Source organism: Varroa destructor, unplaced genomic scaffold, assembly GCF_002443255.2.
Source record: "Varroa destructor unplaced genomic scaffold, Vdes_3.0 BEIS01000006.1, whole genome shotgun sequence".
NCBI classification, from domain to species: Eukaryota; Metazoa; Arthropoda; class Arachnida; order Mesostigmata; family Varroidae; genus Varroa; species Varroa destructor.
The window spans coordinates 19,735,745-19,751,490 of record NW_019211459.1 but is presented as its reverse complement, the minus strand read 5'-3'; the positions used below and the strand labels follow the sequence as shown (position 1 = coordinate 19,751,490).

At 42.9% G+C, this 15,746-nt stretch overlaps 1 protein-coding gene across 15 annotated transcripts in view; it reads right to left on the bottom strand.

Moving 5' to 3' along the window:
- The window catches only part of LOC111253231 (diacylglycerol kinase delta-like), a 226,754-nt gene that overhangs the window by 89,020 nt on the left and 121,988 nt on the right, over nt 1–15,746 (bottom strand). For 9 of the 15 annotated variants that reach the window (XM_086993786.1, XM_086993788.1, XM_086993787.1 and 6 more), the window contains one exon: nt 67–129. The exons of 1 other annotated variant lie outside the window; for it this stretch is intronic. In XM_086993786.1, the coding sequence (XP_086849912.1) occupies nt 67–129 (63 nt within the window). Of the gene's footprint in view, nt 1–66; nt 130–341; nt 366–6,529; nt 7,852–13,597; nt 13,766–15,746 lie in introns of those variants that run through there. 5 more of the 15 variants (XM_022812349.2, XM_086993795.1, XM_086993796.1 and 2 more) reach the window with 3 other exon arrangements.

Sequence of the window (15,746 nt, the reverse complement as noted above, 5' to 3'; positions counted from 1 at the left end):
GAAGCTACAAGCATTATCGGATAGCGACATGCGTGAATTGGAAGCTAAACAAGGTGCAACTCATACCTTACTATCCTTGGCATAGTAAAGGCTGCGCGGCTTTAGTCGAAAGTATCTCCTTTTCCACCCCTGAAACAGGAGAGAAAACATTTAAAATCGAAATTTACGGTAATTTTTGCAAAGCTTTTTATGTATTCAGAATCAGAAAGTGTAATGGGTTCGGTCTACATGTTTGATACGATCCTGAAAGCGTAACGGGACGAGAAAAAACTTCCAGTGGGCTATGCTGATAGATAATTTACTATCTAGAACAACAGAATTACGTCTCTCATATAACTTACTTCGTTGTTGTGAACTTTATCAGCCAACACCACTGTCTTACTATGAAAAGTATATTGCATATCATATGGGGGCTGATTAGCATTTTGGTGCTGTTCTTATAGCTATGATTGGCCTAATTTAGCCGTGTAGCATGTCCTTCGCCGCTTATTCTCTCGGTTAGTAGTTGTGTATGCGCGAACCCTTTCTCGAATCTCCCGTATCTGTTTCGTCAAACAAACCACTGAAATAGTGGCGACGGCTACATAGAACCAGTGCAACAATCAAAGCAACAAACCGGCGGCAAATTTTGAAAATTTAATTTCAACGAGAGATTGACAAGCCTGTGAACAATTCTTATAGCGGCAAGCCTTGTGGCTGTTCGGTGTCCTATAGGATATGTTTTTGCGTCGAAACGACTGCATTCATTAAAGTGTAAAATTATATTTTCTGCTTGCTTGTCCCCCGCAAACTCCATTACTGGGCAGAAACGTAGTTGTAGTCGAAAAGGGATCGAAAAAACGTTGCCACTGAAAAGCCAACGGGGGCGCCCTAGTGGAGGCAGCAAGCCCTCGACAAAAGCGGCTTGGTAAACCCTTATTCGCAGTAGACTATAGCCCGTCACCGTCCGCTTTCAATGCGTATTCTCCAACGCGTGGAACGGAGTGAGTTGGTCGGCGACCAGTGGTTCTTTTGCCGGTCAAAGTAGGCCGCGGCGCTCCGTATGCCGAACGCTCTAGCGCGCTGTGTTCTACACAAATTTGACCCTGTTATAACAAAGCAAAGGCAGAGGGGAGATTATATATTTTGGCGCATTGACGGACCAACAACGTGTCCGCACATAATACGACAATGAATAACACGGGGCTACTTTTACTTTGCCCTCTTCCTGGTAAACAGCAGCACCAACAGCAGATGTTGTGTATTTTGACAAAGGTAAATTTACATGTTTACACAGCAGTTTACAACAATGGGTGTGTTTGCATTAGACCACATACCTCTACATGGCTAGCCTATCTCTAATTCTAATTTCGACCTTGTGTTTGAACTAAGTAGAAATAATTATTCTGTAGAAACAAACACGAGTTCATTGGCCCACTTTGATGGCTAACCACACTTATAACGATGAACCGAACGGATGGCTCAGGGAAAAAAAAAAATAGGTAAACCGTAATTTGCGCTTTGTGATCATAGCTGGCGATAGAATTGTTAACATCGACCGAGTTCAGCAAAAGTATACGACTCACGAGCAAGACCTTAAGACCTTGGGACGTTAAGAGTTGAACGAAGCATGTCGACGATCGATTGCTCATCCATGTGCTTGTTTTAGATTGGGTCGATTCGGAACGAGGGCCTTCTCCGGCAACGGTCATAGAAGGTGCAGTCTGTCCTCTATAGACGTTCACTGCATAAAAGAGCGAAACGATGCTGATGTCCGTTCATCACTTACGAAACTCTGCCTGCCTGCCTATCTTTGTTCCACGGTCAGTCGCTCGCTAGTAGTAAAAACATTTTCAGTAACAGTAACTATTATGCCGCAGATAATGTCGTAACAAAGGGAATCAAGTGGACTGTAATCGTCAATCTGTATCGTTTATTTCTGTGATACCAAAGTATGATGGAAAAGAATTAAATATATAAAGTCGGTACTCAAACAAATCAATCCAAATAAATTTAGTCAAACGATTTCAACTTTTAGAATTCACTACGCAGAAAAAAAACTTCTAACTTACGGAAATTCCATTATTTTGATAAAGGAAACGGCAAGCATTTTTAAACAGCTGGCAAGGGATCTGCTGTAATTGTATTTGGTGAAGTGGTAACTGCTGTGACTTTCTGAAGCATTTTTCTAATGCAATTTATCGCTGTCACATATTAGTAATTTTCTACGAAGATTTAAAACATTTGTGATTTACTGTCCTTTCAAAATTGGTTACGATTATCCAGGGATTTTTTTCTATGGGGTTGAGTTCTGCTGGATTAGCAGGTTACGGCCATATTTGTGTGTCACGGGCAGTGAGTAATCCAGAGATACTCCGAGCCCCATGACAAGGCACCCCATAGTGCCATCCCAATATCTGAGACAGCGCTTTACTCTCGATAACCTTAGCATGTTCAAGCTGCTGCGGTGGCCGCTGGGCAAAATGTGCCATTCATCCCAGTGCATATGGCGGAAATCATAAGCCACATTATAACTTTTGCTTTTCGATCCGATGCCTCCTTCGGGAAACACGTTTGAACGCATCGTGAGCTTTTTTCCGAGAATTTGCCCCCGAAAATTGAGATTTAACCGAGGAACAGACCTCTCCAGTGTTCCACGGTGCCATCGAGCTCAGCCTCCTTTAAGTTGACGACAAAGCGTAATATTGCACATAGCGGTCGATGATTTTTTACTATGCTCTGGGGGTTAACATTATAGAAGATAAACGTCTCTTTTTGCAGTTCTTAAAAATCGATTTTACGATCGATGCTGACAACTATATACCGATAAGCATGAAACATTTGAGCATTATCACGTGATGATCGACACTTGTTTAGAAGAAACAATCTAATCATTAGTGCTTTCTGCTTCTCCACGTACTATTTCTACGCTTTACGTACGGCAACGCGTAAAACCGTAACGAAATACTTAGGTCAGTCAAGCTTAGCTAAACACCATCGATTCCTTAATCGATGATGTTAAAATATGAATGCTAAAAGCCGACTGCAGCAGACCATCGCGCCTGTAATCGTTAATATATGACGTTTATCGACGGTTTGAAAGTGTTTGCTAATAATGTCTCCACTGATAAATCACTCTCAATGTAGTAGTAGTAGTAGTAGAACGATGCCAATTTCATAAATCGTCCAAAAAGATTTCGACGAACGAAGGGTAGAGGGGTGCTAAGGGGGTTAGTTCCCGATAGACTATAACTCTACGGCAGACAAATACACACAATAAATTTGGGTTAATGGTACGCTTCGAAAGACTCTAACAATTCACAAATTCCCACTTATTTGCTGCAAATATCGTTAAAATAATAGTAACCGGTGAGACAGCATAAGCTCAGGAGGTAAAAATGTATCTAATTAGAGCCATTCGTAGGTGTCCTTGATTATTCCTGGGAAATAACTAAAGGTAGTAATGTCACATGAAGCTCATTCCAAACATACTGTATGTATGTATGTATGTTCTGTATTTAAAAGAGGTAAATGCAATGATATTCCCCGTTATCGATATCATGAAAACATTTAATTTTCAAAGAAAATCGAATGAAAAAATAGTGGTACGATATAAACATACGATAAAGCTTACACGGTGCACCTCTTTCGAACGATTATTGTTACTTACCAGTTAGGCTTGATGTTTTTAATAATAGTGCCACTATGATCTGATACAGTGGTTCAAAAGTGGGCATATCTGATTCGTCTCTTTCCTCCACGTTATCGTTGCATTCTAGACTAGCCGCATAACGTGGTCGGCCGCTTTTCAGCGGCCGACCACGTTATGGATACAAGGTTCACAAGCTCATCATTGTTACTATTACTTGTAATCCCTATCGATAAACAAACTGTTGGTTAGACAAAACTCGCTAAAACCTTACGCTGCCAGTACGACCATCAGGCCACATACATTTTTTTTTTTGTCCTTCTTTATAAACGATATGCCTGGGATTAACAACTGTGTGAGCTCCAGCTGAACTGGGCTTGCAGCTTTTGTACTTTATGCTTCAGTCCCATACAAATGGCTGTGAACAGACGGATAATTCGGGAAGTTGGCAGCAGATACGAACGAACTCTAGCGGTTTGACATCTTGCATCGTTTCCTGTCGCATCATCGTATTATCACGATCTACGAGGACAGCGGAGATAAAACGACAGTTCTGCTATGAAGGGTTATGTTCAACGGCTTTCGCGCCACTAGAACATCTAGTCTAACCTTTTGTTACAAAGGTATAGTTTTTCGTTCGTATTTACGAGCCTACCTCTAGCTTGCTCGCCCTACCTGCCCCTAATCGCTTCAACGTGTAGCTTTAGGCTATGTGTCCAGCGTTGGATCGCCATATGCTATTGCGTTTTTCCATTCGGTCCCAGTCATCATTGGCCTTGTTTCGTCTTCGCCTCCCGTGCTAACGCTGACACGATGTCGGTCCGTCGTCTTCATCGAACGACTATAACAGCTTGCTCACAGGTGCATCGGCAAGTAACCGCCTCCATTTGCTCTACGGCCAACATATTTATCGAAGATAATGATGATGAAAAGGAGGTAAAAGCACGCCGGATATTTAGCTCGACGCCAGCTGCTCAAAGGACTTCCATGCTCCCGGCTCTTTTCCTTGCTGCCAATCATGTTTTCGTTAAATTAGCTGGCTGCAACCGGTCTGACTGGTTCGTTCAGACGGACTTCCATCAGAGGTAGCAGCAGCACATCGAATCGACTTTGACCAGAAATACATTCGAGTGTATGTTAGGTTGAAATTGGTTTCCGATGTAGCGATAGCCTTTCTTCACAGCAGACAACAAATTGTAACGTCGTAACATTTATATACTAGCTAATACAGCTGAATGTAGCAGTGCACCCGAAGGGGAAATTCAAAACCCGAACAGAGTATTTAACCAAAAGTATGTTAAGCTAGTTGCCTTCGGTAAGATCGCTTCTAGGGAAATACACTTCTGAAACCTATTTTTTCATAGCCAATAGAACAGCGACCAACCGAAAATCTGCGACGGGGGAAATCATAACGATAATCCTCCCAATCCTGCCTAGAGAACCGTTCGTCAAATCATTAGTTTTCCCCGAACCAGAAAAGAAAAGCGTCCAGCGGTCAGTCAAAGTTCACAGTTACGAGCTGGTAAGCTGCGTGCACAGAGACGACCAAGTTTGTCTCGCCCTTCAACCTTATATCCCAATACATCTTGTTTTTATGCGTTTATGCCCCGAATCTCGCTTAACCTTATGTAAAGCTTTCCAAGTTTGTGATATCTCTGATGGAACTAACACGTGGTACCTGCAGCCAAAATGCAGTACGGCACGATTGCGCGTTAACCGTTACTGTAATTGCACATATTGTGTTGTAATAAGTAAAAAGTTATGCCTGTATATGACGTGTGCTGAATTTCCTTGAACCATTGTCTATGCGTATATTTAATGAGTCTCTTCTTAATATCACCGTTTTAAACAAACCTGGGATATTAAATTTAATTCGTAGATCGAAGTCGTTCTATCATAAGGCTAAATTTTAATTCTCGCTTACTAGTAGGGATCGTCGCCTCCTTTTTCGAAAATTCTTTAGGCTTCCAGGTCTCGAGCAGGTGAGAGGACAGAGACACGCTTTTCCTTTAGCTAAAGTTTAAATTGAGGATCTCAATGCACTTAGTGTCCAATCTCGCAGGACTACTTAGGCTCTGTTAGTACAGTTTATCACGCGAGTAGGCCTGTTACTGCTGCGGGATATGGCGTCACTGTGTATGTCAATGTCGATGCCGCCGTCCACCAGCTGTCTCTGCTATTTCGACAATTGATCTAAGCGTCAGGCTAGGTGTTCGCATCGGGCGGTATCAAGGACCAACGAGACGATACCGCCGAGAACCGTGCAGAGAAGACGAATGGAGCAGACGATATGGAGGATCTAGCGAAGCACGAGGCCGGAACGAATGAGTTGGCACATGCTCTCTCTCTCTCTCCTTCTAGCTACCTCCCATATCCCACCATTCTCCAACCGAATATCTAAGCCCGTGAGTTAGATCTAATCGGTATGGCAGTTCGTCCTGTAACGAGGGCTTTCTACATCACCTTCCTTCTTCTGCTGCTACTTCGTACCTACCTTACTGCTCATGTAGAGTAAGAAAAAACATGACGGCAAGAGAATAACGAAAGAACTAAACGAGGCGCAGAATAGAAGCTTCAGTGTAAGTACACTCTTTACTCTGAGACTAATAGTTCTGTTACCCTTCCCGTATCTCATACAGAGAGGTCTTTTCTCTCGTGCCAGTAGCTTGCGCCAGTTGCAGTGGCAGGGGTCACGCTGTGGCACAACTTCATCTCGTTTTCCGTCGCCCTATTTTTTATGTTCAATACTCATAGGCGTAAGGCTGGCAGCCTTCTGCCTGCCAGCCTTCGCTTCTGACTTGAGCCCATAACCACGTGTACTCTCATGCGCTGATCTTTTTTCATACCACCAACCCCCGTTCTCCCTGTGCTATACTCTTCCTCTGCTCTTACCCAACTTACCAACATAGTTAAGGCACAACACAGGGCGCCCTTGCCGCCTTCTTGTTGACAACCGTATATGAGCACGCATACGGCTAGCTGTGGCTACTTGAAGAGCCATCTATATACACACTATTAACTCCTTTGCTGAATCCTTTGCTCTTCTCTTACGATTCCAGTGGGTGTTCATAGAGTTCACTGACTTCTTTGCCTTCAACAAACCTCTACGACTTGAAGCCACTTTGAAATTGAAGGAAGTTCCTCTTTTCCTCGCTTTCCGTGCGTGGAACAAAGTACGAAATGGATAAGAAGATCTAGAAGTCGACACCTCGGTCTAGGGGTGTCCAGGCCACTGGTTGTCCCAACACCGGCTTTCTAGCGGCCAGACTTCGAAAAGGAGAGTCCTTTTGTTTCCCAATTTTTTCCATTTCTCTTATTTTTTCTTCTGCTTCGTATCTTCTTTCCCTCCACCTGTTAGCTGGAATTCGTGTGTGTATACGGGTGTTGGTATATCGAATCCTTCTCTTTGCGACCAGCAGCAACCACCAACACACGCACGCAACCCTCAGCCCTCGATTTTCTTCTGCTACCGCTCTTTTTACCTAGCTGCGATTCTTTATCTGGTAAAACGCCGCGAGCCCCTTATCGTAGTCGGCTTTCCGTGTGGTCCTGATTAGTGTTCTTTTCATTTTTCTTTCCTTCTCACACATTTGACCGAACATCTCACGCTACCTAGCCACGGGGCTCGTTCTTCGGTACCTTCTTGTCTCGTTTGGTCCACCCTTTTTACCTTCTTAGTTTGCCGCTCGTCCTATGTGTAAAGCATGCCGCAGGCTATGCTTGCTCTATTTGGCTCTCAAAGGACTTCCCTCCTTTGACGCGCTCTCCGCTGACCAGCAAGTAGCTACTCGCACTCTACGTTCGGTCAAAAGGAACGGATCGACTTGTCTTTGCGCTAAGCTGATAGGGTTCACGCGGTCGCTACCGTTGCAGCGGCAATTTTTTATTCCGTCTCTGTTCTGTATTAAAAAGGATGACTTCGCCTCGATTTTGGTCGTATGTTACTCGACCTCGTACAAGTCGTGGTAGCATGGACCGATCAAGTATACGGGATCTTGAGACGAGGCAGCAAACGAACGAATAGCTTCGTGTCATTCACGGGCCAATTGAAATGATTCAGTAGCTTCAAAAGTAATTGTTGTTATTTGGAAAATCAACTGGCCAAACGTTGTTAAGGATTTCTTGGAAAGAAAGAAGACAAGGGTGGACGAATCAATACATTGCTAGAAAACCAAGTCTACGAATCGTATGTTGGCACCAGGACAAATGCGTGCACCATTATTACCATAACCACGATTGCAGCATGATGACACGATGTGTCCTAGACGCAGAACGAGAGAAGGTTGCGTAATGTCATTCAAAATCAAAACACTGCATTTGACTGTTTTTTTTTTCCATCAGCGGCCTAATCATGCACGAGTGTGAAGTTCTCATTTTTGTCCAAATGTTATATATTGCTATGCAGCAGATTCCATTTCGGTATAGATTAGACTATCGGCCTACACTAATTGTTATTCCGCCCCTAATTTTCCAAGCGAAATATACAATTTACCACAAATCTAGAAAAGAGTAAAGCATTAAGTTGAATTTGCAGTGAAGGCTAATTTCCAGTCAACTACATTAGGATGAAAATTATGATCACTGTCAGTCTCAGACAGGAAAACTAAACCATATACGAAATTTAACTTCAGAGTAGCTCTAATATAATTAAACATATTCGGTACTTCCAGCGTTCATACAATATTTTTTGCGCTTTGATCGGCTAATAAGCTTTGTAGACGTGTTTAGAAGGTACTCGGTTACGAAGTGGATACTAGTGGATTCCGACGAAGGAACTTAAAGGGAGAAAACGAAAAAAATGTAGAATCAGAAGTTCAGAAGCATCACGCTGATGACCAAAGAGAGGAAGCATATACATTAACCCCTTCGAGGCGGAGAAATCGCGGATGATATTTGAACAGATACTTAAAGTCCCGATTCTTACCAGGCAATACCTAAAGAAACGATTGCAAAAAAAAGCAAGGCGAGGAAACACCGAAATAGTTCAGCAAAGTTTCAAAGTTGAAGGTTTTCACCAGCAGGTCGTGATAATTCACGACCTTACCATGGTCGAGATCCCAAATATCCGTGACGACAAAGACGAAAGTGCAGAGGAAGCCAAAAAGATGGTGGCCACCTTGAAGGGAAGAAAGAACGAGGTGAAAAATAAGATCGAGAACCGGAACGTCAGGCAGATCAGCTGGCAATTGAGACCTTCGGTGGAGAAGATGTCTTATATATGCAGATCCTAAATCTAGAAAGACGAAAAGCATTTTTGCTTAAGAAGAACTGACCGGAGGAGGACGGAAGTGGCACGCAAAGGAATCCTTGGAGCAGACACATCAGAGCTAGTCCCGGTCAGGCATTAAAGGATGTGTTAAAAAATTTTTTAAGCTTCTTGGAGCAGGGTAATCGCGAGTGACCCGAGAGTGTCCAGACAGCCCTCTCAGCGAGAAGGCTAACTACAATTGTTGCAAAAAACAAGGTGTTGGTAGAAGGGGTTGACTTCAACGCTGGCTATGGTGCCCCTAGACGTGCTTCACTACAATAGTCCTAGTTAACTGGCATTAATGCGTTCCGCCACTCCTCGAACAGATAGCCTCTCGCAAAATTTCAAACAAGTAATCCATCAGAGGTGCGTGGTAGCTCAGATAAAGGGTTTTCGAAATCGGTAATGAAAACCTTTGCTTAAGAGTAGGGTGGTTAAGATCAAGTTTAAAGGAGTACTAACCCTAGAGATCAACGTTTATGCAACTGGACACTCAGGCCTGAGAAGGCTCACTAGTTCCACGAACGATCTAAAGACCTGGCTAACGTTAGCAAGATTGATAGGGTTAGCGAAAGACTGGTACTATTAGGGCACTACAGGAATAGAATTAAATAGGCCGAAGTAGAAATATATAAACCAGAAAGAATGACATTTCCGAAATTCCAGCGATCAAGGATTTTGGCACAGAAAATTGTCAGAATTCCTTAGGACTCTCACAAAGCAACCAAAATGGCTGGATTGCAGTGCTCTTTCTGATAAATCGTTGGGCAAGATAACTATCCCAAAGACAAATCTGACAACAAAACATTGCTACAATTCTTTGAACATAGACTACGACGCACGAAACTACACGAAAAAACGAGCGCTAGTCACAATTTGTGAAGTCAATTTTTATAGAAGAAGCAAGAGTCAGCCTTTAAAAGGCACTTGACTTGTTAGGGAACAATGTATAAGGTAGAAAATCCACATAAGTCTCTTCTCTAAACCAAAAAAAAGGTCAGAGTAGTAAAAAACTTGCCAACCAATAACTACAAGAACGTGCCCATTTGCCATATAAAAGTTACTGTCGAGGAGACCGAAAAAATTGGCGGCTTTGTTCGAATTACTGTAATCAAATCAATCCATTATCGACTAATTAAAGCTTCGGATAGTCCATAATGGACCGAAGGTTACCTTATATGTATAGAAATTCTATACGGTCGTAATGGTCTGAGCGGTCTGACTTTGGGAAGTTAGGAGATAGACATTTGCAGATGAGCTGGTAGACTTCAGCGCTTACAAGAACCTAATCTATAAGGCTAAAATAAGAGAGGTAGTGAATCTACACAAAACATCAAACAAGCAAAAATCCGAGATAGGTCTCCATTAAAACCTTGCGAAGTTGAACAAAAAGTTGCTGAAGTGCGCAATCTGTAGGAGCTAATCGAAACATTGAACACAGAGACACGATGGAGATGGCGGTAGCTGCTTTTAGGACTGCGAAGGTTTCAGCACATCTTTTTATCAAGTCGCTAAAAGTAAGAAAATTCGCAAAAGAGCAGGAAAGGTGCGTGCCAAGGCAAGGTTGGTCGAAGACGTTAACAGGGTAATTCAGTGAGATTTCCGAAAGTAAACTGAATCTGTGCAAAGTGATTAAGCAAACGAAAGAGAAAATGAGACGCGTACCAAGAAAAAGGAAGGCAACCCGTAAAATGAAAGACTGCAAAACAGTTCCAAATAGACTGGGTAGAGCATCACCTAAACTTTTACGTCAACTAATCAAAGACACGGCCAAAGTTATGTTTTTTATGGGTCAAGACAAAGAATATGGGAAACAATTCAAGTGCAAGACAATACTGAATTAAGCCGTGAGAATTCATGGAGGTGGGCGGAAGGAGAGCTGTGCGAGGTGACGGGAACGAAGGGTAAGCCACCAGAGCCTGCAACGTACGAGATCATTAACTAGCAGAAAATTTTCGGATGGGTAGCAATTGAACATTCACGGGAAGGTCACTGATTAAGAGTGGAAAGACGCTACTATCTTCTTTTATGTAATTTTGGAGGGCCCATTGAATCAACGGACTATCTTAATAGAGAAAGGGCAGCGCCGGAGAAAGCCAGTTCGAGTTTAGGAAAAGTCGATCAACTTTTCTTGCCGTAAGGCAAGCCCAAAGGACACAGGAGAAGTGGCTAAACCCCAGGTTTATCTGCTTGGTTTTGGTCACGGCAGAAGCGCCACAGGGTTCCATCTTGTAAAACATCGCTTACGACAAATTATGCATTTAGGCTGTTAATGACGAAAAAGTAAAAACAGTAAGTTGTAAAGATAACCTAGCGTTGGTGATCACTGCCAGGGCTTAGACGAAACAAAACAACAACTCGGTCCCAAAAAACTTGGTGCCAAGCTCTAACTGGAGCTAGCACTCGAAAGTACAGAATCCATTTCACCTATTAACCAAAAAAGGTGAAGGGATCCACTTCAACCAGAGAAGGTGTTTAGGTGCCTGGCAGTAAGACCTTACCAGGGTTTAACTAGAACTAGGCACATAAAGCGACGGAGAAGGAGGGGATGTTGCTGATACCAAAATCCAGTAGATTGAATACTAGGGACAAAAAGGTTGCTACTTGCTTCAGTGCAATGTCCTATAATAATCTACGCTTGGTCGAAGCCTATAAAAATAAAACTACAATAAGGACGTAACGGGTGCTCGTTACGGATGAAAAAACAATTTAAGCCACCTCGACTCTCCTACTTCCACGATCACGTGTAGGATGGCATCGTAACAACTGGAAGGCAAAAATAGTTGCATGAGAAGCTTAGCTGACAGAAAAGCAATAAGAATATCTTCATTTCAGAAAAGATGGGTAAATACAGCAAAAGTCGCAGCCTGGACGAGGAGATTTATACCGCAAATGAAACAAGGGTACAGGAGAACTTTGAAGGAGTAATCAGTCAGGATTTGACGAGCTATTCCCAAACTTCATATAATTTAGAAAGGACCAAGTGACTTGCGCATCGCATACGACGCTGTACGGCGATATGACCTGAATTAAAGCAGAGCACACTCTTCAGCGAGGAAAGGGGAGAAATTGAAAAAACTAAGACCTCAAACGGCCAGATGCTTGAATTGGAACGGAGCTAAAATTTTCAAGCGTATAAGTGGGTTACAAAATAAGACAAAGAGGCAAAGACACAGGCTACAACAAATCAACCCTCAGCTCTATGTTCAATGAAAAAAAAGGCTCTCCTTTAGAGCGGTGCTAAAACGGGATCCTCCCAGAATCAGCGACGGAAGAGAAGGACACATTTAGCGAATAGTGCAGTTAGAGAACGCTGACTCAAATGCTTCAGCACCATAAATAATATCTAGAACGGCATCTATACGTCGGTGCTTTAACAAAAAAAAATATATCGTCTTGCGTCTCACTAGCGTTTCGGCCTTATTACATGGCCTCGACTTACCCTAATCAGATAGTGCTGCACAGCGACTCGGTATTTTAAAAGCCGCCAGACCAATCGCTCTTGCGCTCTGCATTGAGCTCATTTACACATTGCAGCGCCTACGTAGTGTCTGTAACTAACATGAATCGCATTCTCCAGCGTAATATAACTGGGGCATCTCTTGGACAAAGCTATAGGTTTTTGTTCACTGGACGTGTTCTCTACATCCGGCTCTCCTCGTGACCTCCAAAGAACTTCTGCGATCAATCACCGATACGGATTTTTTGACACACTTATGACGCTTTGTGTAACAACCTTGCCGCTATAATTTATATATATATATATATATATATAAATTGGGTTAACTGGGGAATTGGGAAAACATGAACTACTCTCAAAATGTCTGAAAATCGTGTAAACGCTAGATGATTTACAAACAAAACCACCGACGTACGCGCTGGTTTCCACTTAGGATTGAGACTATTAAAAGCATGGTCAAAAAGGCCAACTTAATCTTGACCTCAAGAATCCTTAAGAATCAAAGAACCTTAATTTTGACCGGTAATCTCCTATCGCGCCATACGTGGGTTTTATACAAATCTATTATCTTTACTGTAGCAAAAGTAAAGTGTATGGGAAATGAACTAAATTTGGTGAAATTTTGCCAGCTATACCAGATGGCTTACAAAAAAGAACGGGATACCTTCTCAGTTTTGTAACTATCACTTCAATGCAACATATTTATATTTCGGATAATTGCGCACGCCTTAACATTTAATATTAACTTATACTGTGCAGACACATAATTAGAATCTTGGAATACACAAACGTTAAATCTTAAGACATTTCGCTACGATCGTGCGAAGGTATACATCGTAACTAGCGATTTTCATCCTCAAAATGATTGCAATGTGTAGAGAAGCTCGATACACACGTAAAAACGTCATTGTTAATTTTTTCGCCCCGTTTGCCCCGTTTGGACGCACGCGTATCGCAGAGTCGCACGAAGTTTTTGATAACAATACTTATTCCTAACATCCCTCGAAACGCTCAGGTAGCACTATTTAATACTATGTAAACACAAACGGATACGTCAATGTTTTTTTTATCACATCTACTCGAAACTGTCTGTAACTGTATAATCAACAATCAAATAGAAAGCGTCGGATAGAGTTCAGCTGATTCAGCGGAGAACGCTGTCGTGCCAAATAGTCCACGTAATTGAACGTAAATATTAGCATACTAATGCGATTCTAACTATTCAGACTCATCTGATAGTCGAGTCCGTGACAGTGCATACCCGTAGTGCTGGCATATCCTTACGTCTCTTGACGTAAGCATTCCGACATCCGTACTAGCGCCCTTTTGCAGACCGATCCCACTTCACAAAGCACAAACTACATACAGCCTGTATCGGATGGCGGATAACCTTACTACAGTGGTTCGAAGGCAGCAATCAGGCGGTCCACTGAAATAATAATTACACAGATCATAAATTGAATTTGATCAGTAATAAAAAAGAATGTATAATTTCCCTCTCGTATCGATTCATTTTACCCAAACACCAATCCGAAGCTGATTCTGAAGCTCCTTCGACATCTCGTCCCGTTTAACTGGCAGTGGGTAGCGCCAGATTCGTAGCAAAGCACTACTTACGCTTGACCATTTTCTGTTGAACCTTTCGTTTCCGTATTATTATCATACATTAGCTAGCTGTTGTTGTCAGCGATGACCACTTGACCCGTGACATATTTTCGTCCGCTAAATTTTTCCACTCCTAGGCCCACTTCATCGATTCGTCACCTTAACAACCTGAAACCTGCCTACGGCATCATTAGATTTGTCATTGCTATAACAACGCAACATTGGTCTCGTTACTTCTTGAGGCATTGACCAGCATAGAGTCAATGATATCAACGATTGGTATTCGTGTGACTGTAATAAAAAAGAGCATAAAGCACCCGTTTAATTTTCTATTGACACTAGCTTCCTGTCTGATTCCCGTCGGAGCGTCCTGGGTGGACTCTGGACGACTAGCAAAGAAAATCTAATGACGTTCCGATCGTTCTTTCTGTTCATCCAATCAGCACGGAAGGCATTACTGGGTTGAGCATTGCTTAGAACATCATACGTGGCCAAGCATCCGAACGCGCGTATAATACATTTGAATTAGTCGATTTTTGTTATCGTAACGCAAGTTCACACTGAACAGATGGCTAAATACACAGACATATTTATCTAGCGATCCTATCTACCTGACGAATAAATAGCCCCTCTAATCATCCACATATATAACAATTTTTGCTGCCTGGTATCGACAAAACTGGGCTAGTTTGGACGTCTAGCGGAACGAATTTAAATCCAGTCGCTAGCGATGTCAGTGTCCGCATTACAGCTTAGCAGCGTATTGCCTAAAGCAGCCGAGCTCGCTATCTTCGTAGCTACTTCACTTCCTTACTTGCCGTTTTCCTAGACGATCCTAAGATCTGGAGTCCGCTACCGCCAATTTCAATTTGTCTCACCCTCAACCAGCCGCGAAGCTATCCTAAGACACGTCATTATAACGCCGCTAGAACAGAGCGGAACATACAAGATCGCAGCCACCGCCTCTTGCTTGCAAAAGACATTCGTAACGAAAGTGCCAGTTTTAGACAAAGTCCCCGATAAGTTCTGCAGTGAGTGAATGAGCCAGCTAGGGAATATCTAAAGGACATGACAGCAAAGCCGCAAAAGCGGTAAGATTCCGCTCTATCTACTCTTTGACTTTCTGCGGTCTTGCTATCCCTTTCAAGTTTTCCAAGTAATGTATGTAATAACACCTCCGTGATTCATGGCGAAGTACGAGTACCAGATGAACCGAAGGGATCTGGCGGATCACCTGAAGTGTAGAGGGACTCCGCAAACCCGCAGAACGCAATTCGAGCAGACGCAATTTGAGGCAAGCTTGCGGCTGTCAGCCATTGGTCGAATCCTGGCCAACATGGGCATTTCCTTCTCGAGACATCGCCAGACTTGGGTCGCCAGGAACCAGTAGACGTCGTTCGAAGCAGTCATCACCCTTTACTGCTAACCTCCTTATAACGTGTTTCTATGTATGCGTGTTTACGCAACGTGTATCTGTATCAGCCCGTACGTGTGTGGGTACATGGCCGTACTCTCCTTATGGTAACGGGTTCTGAATTATGGCAATGGGGGGCAATAACCATGACGACGACCACGAAGAAGATAGGTGAGCCGACCAAGAGCTGAGAGGCGGAAGCAAACATGCCGAGCTTTTCGAGTCTCCTGGGACTGAATAATGGTTGAACCTAACTTTGACACATCAGGTATGTACAGTTGATGTAACCAGTTTAGCTGACTTCTCTCCTTCTGGCTTCCCTGTTCTACTTGATCTGGTTGACAAATACGCGGCATGTAAATGTGCAAGCAAGGATACTGCGCCCAGATAA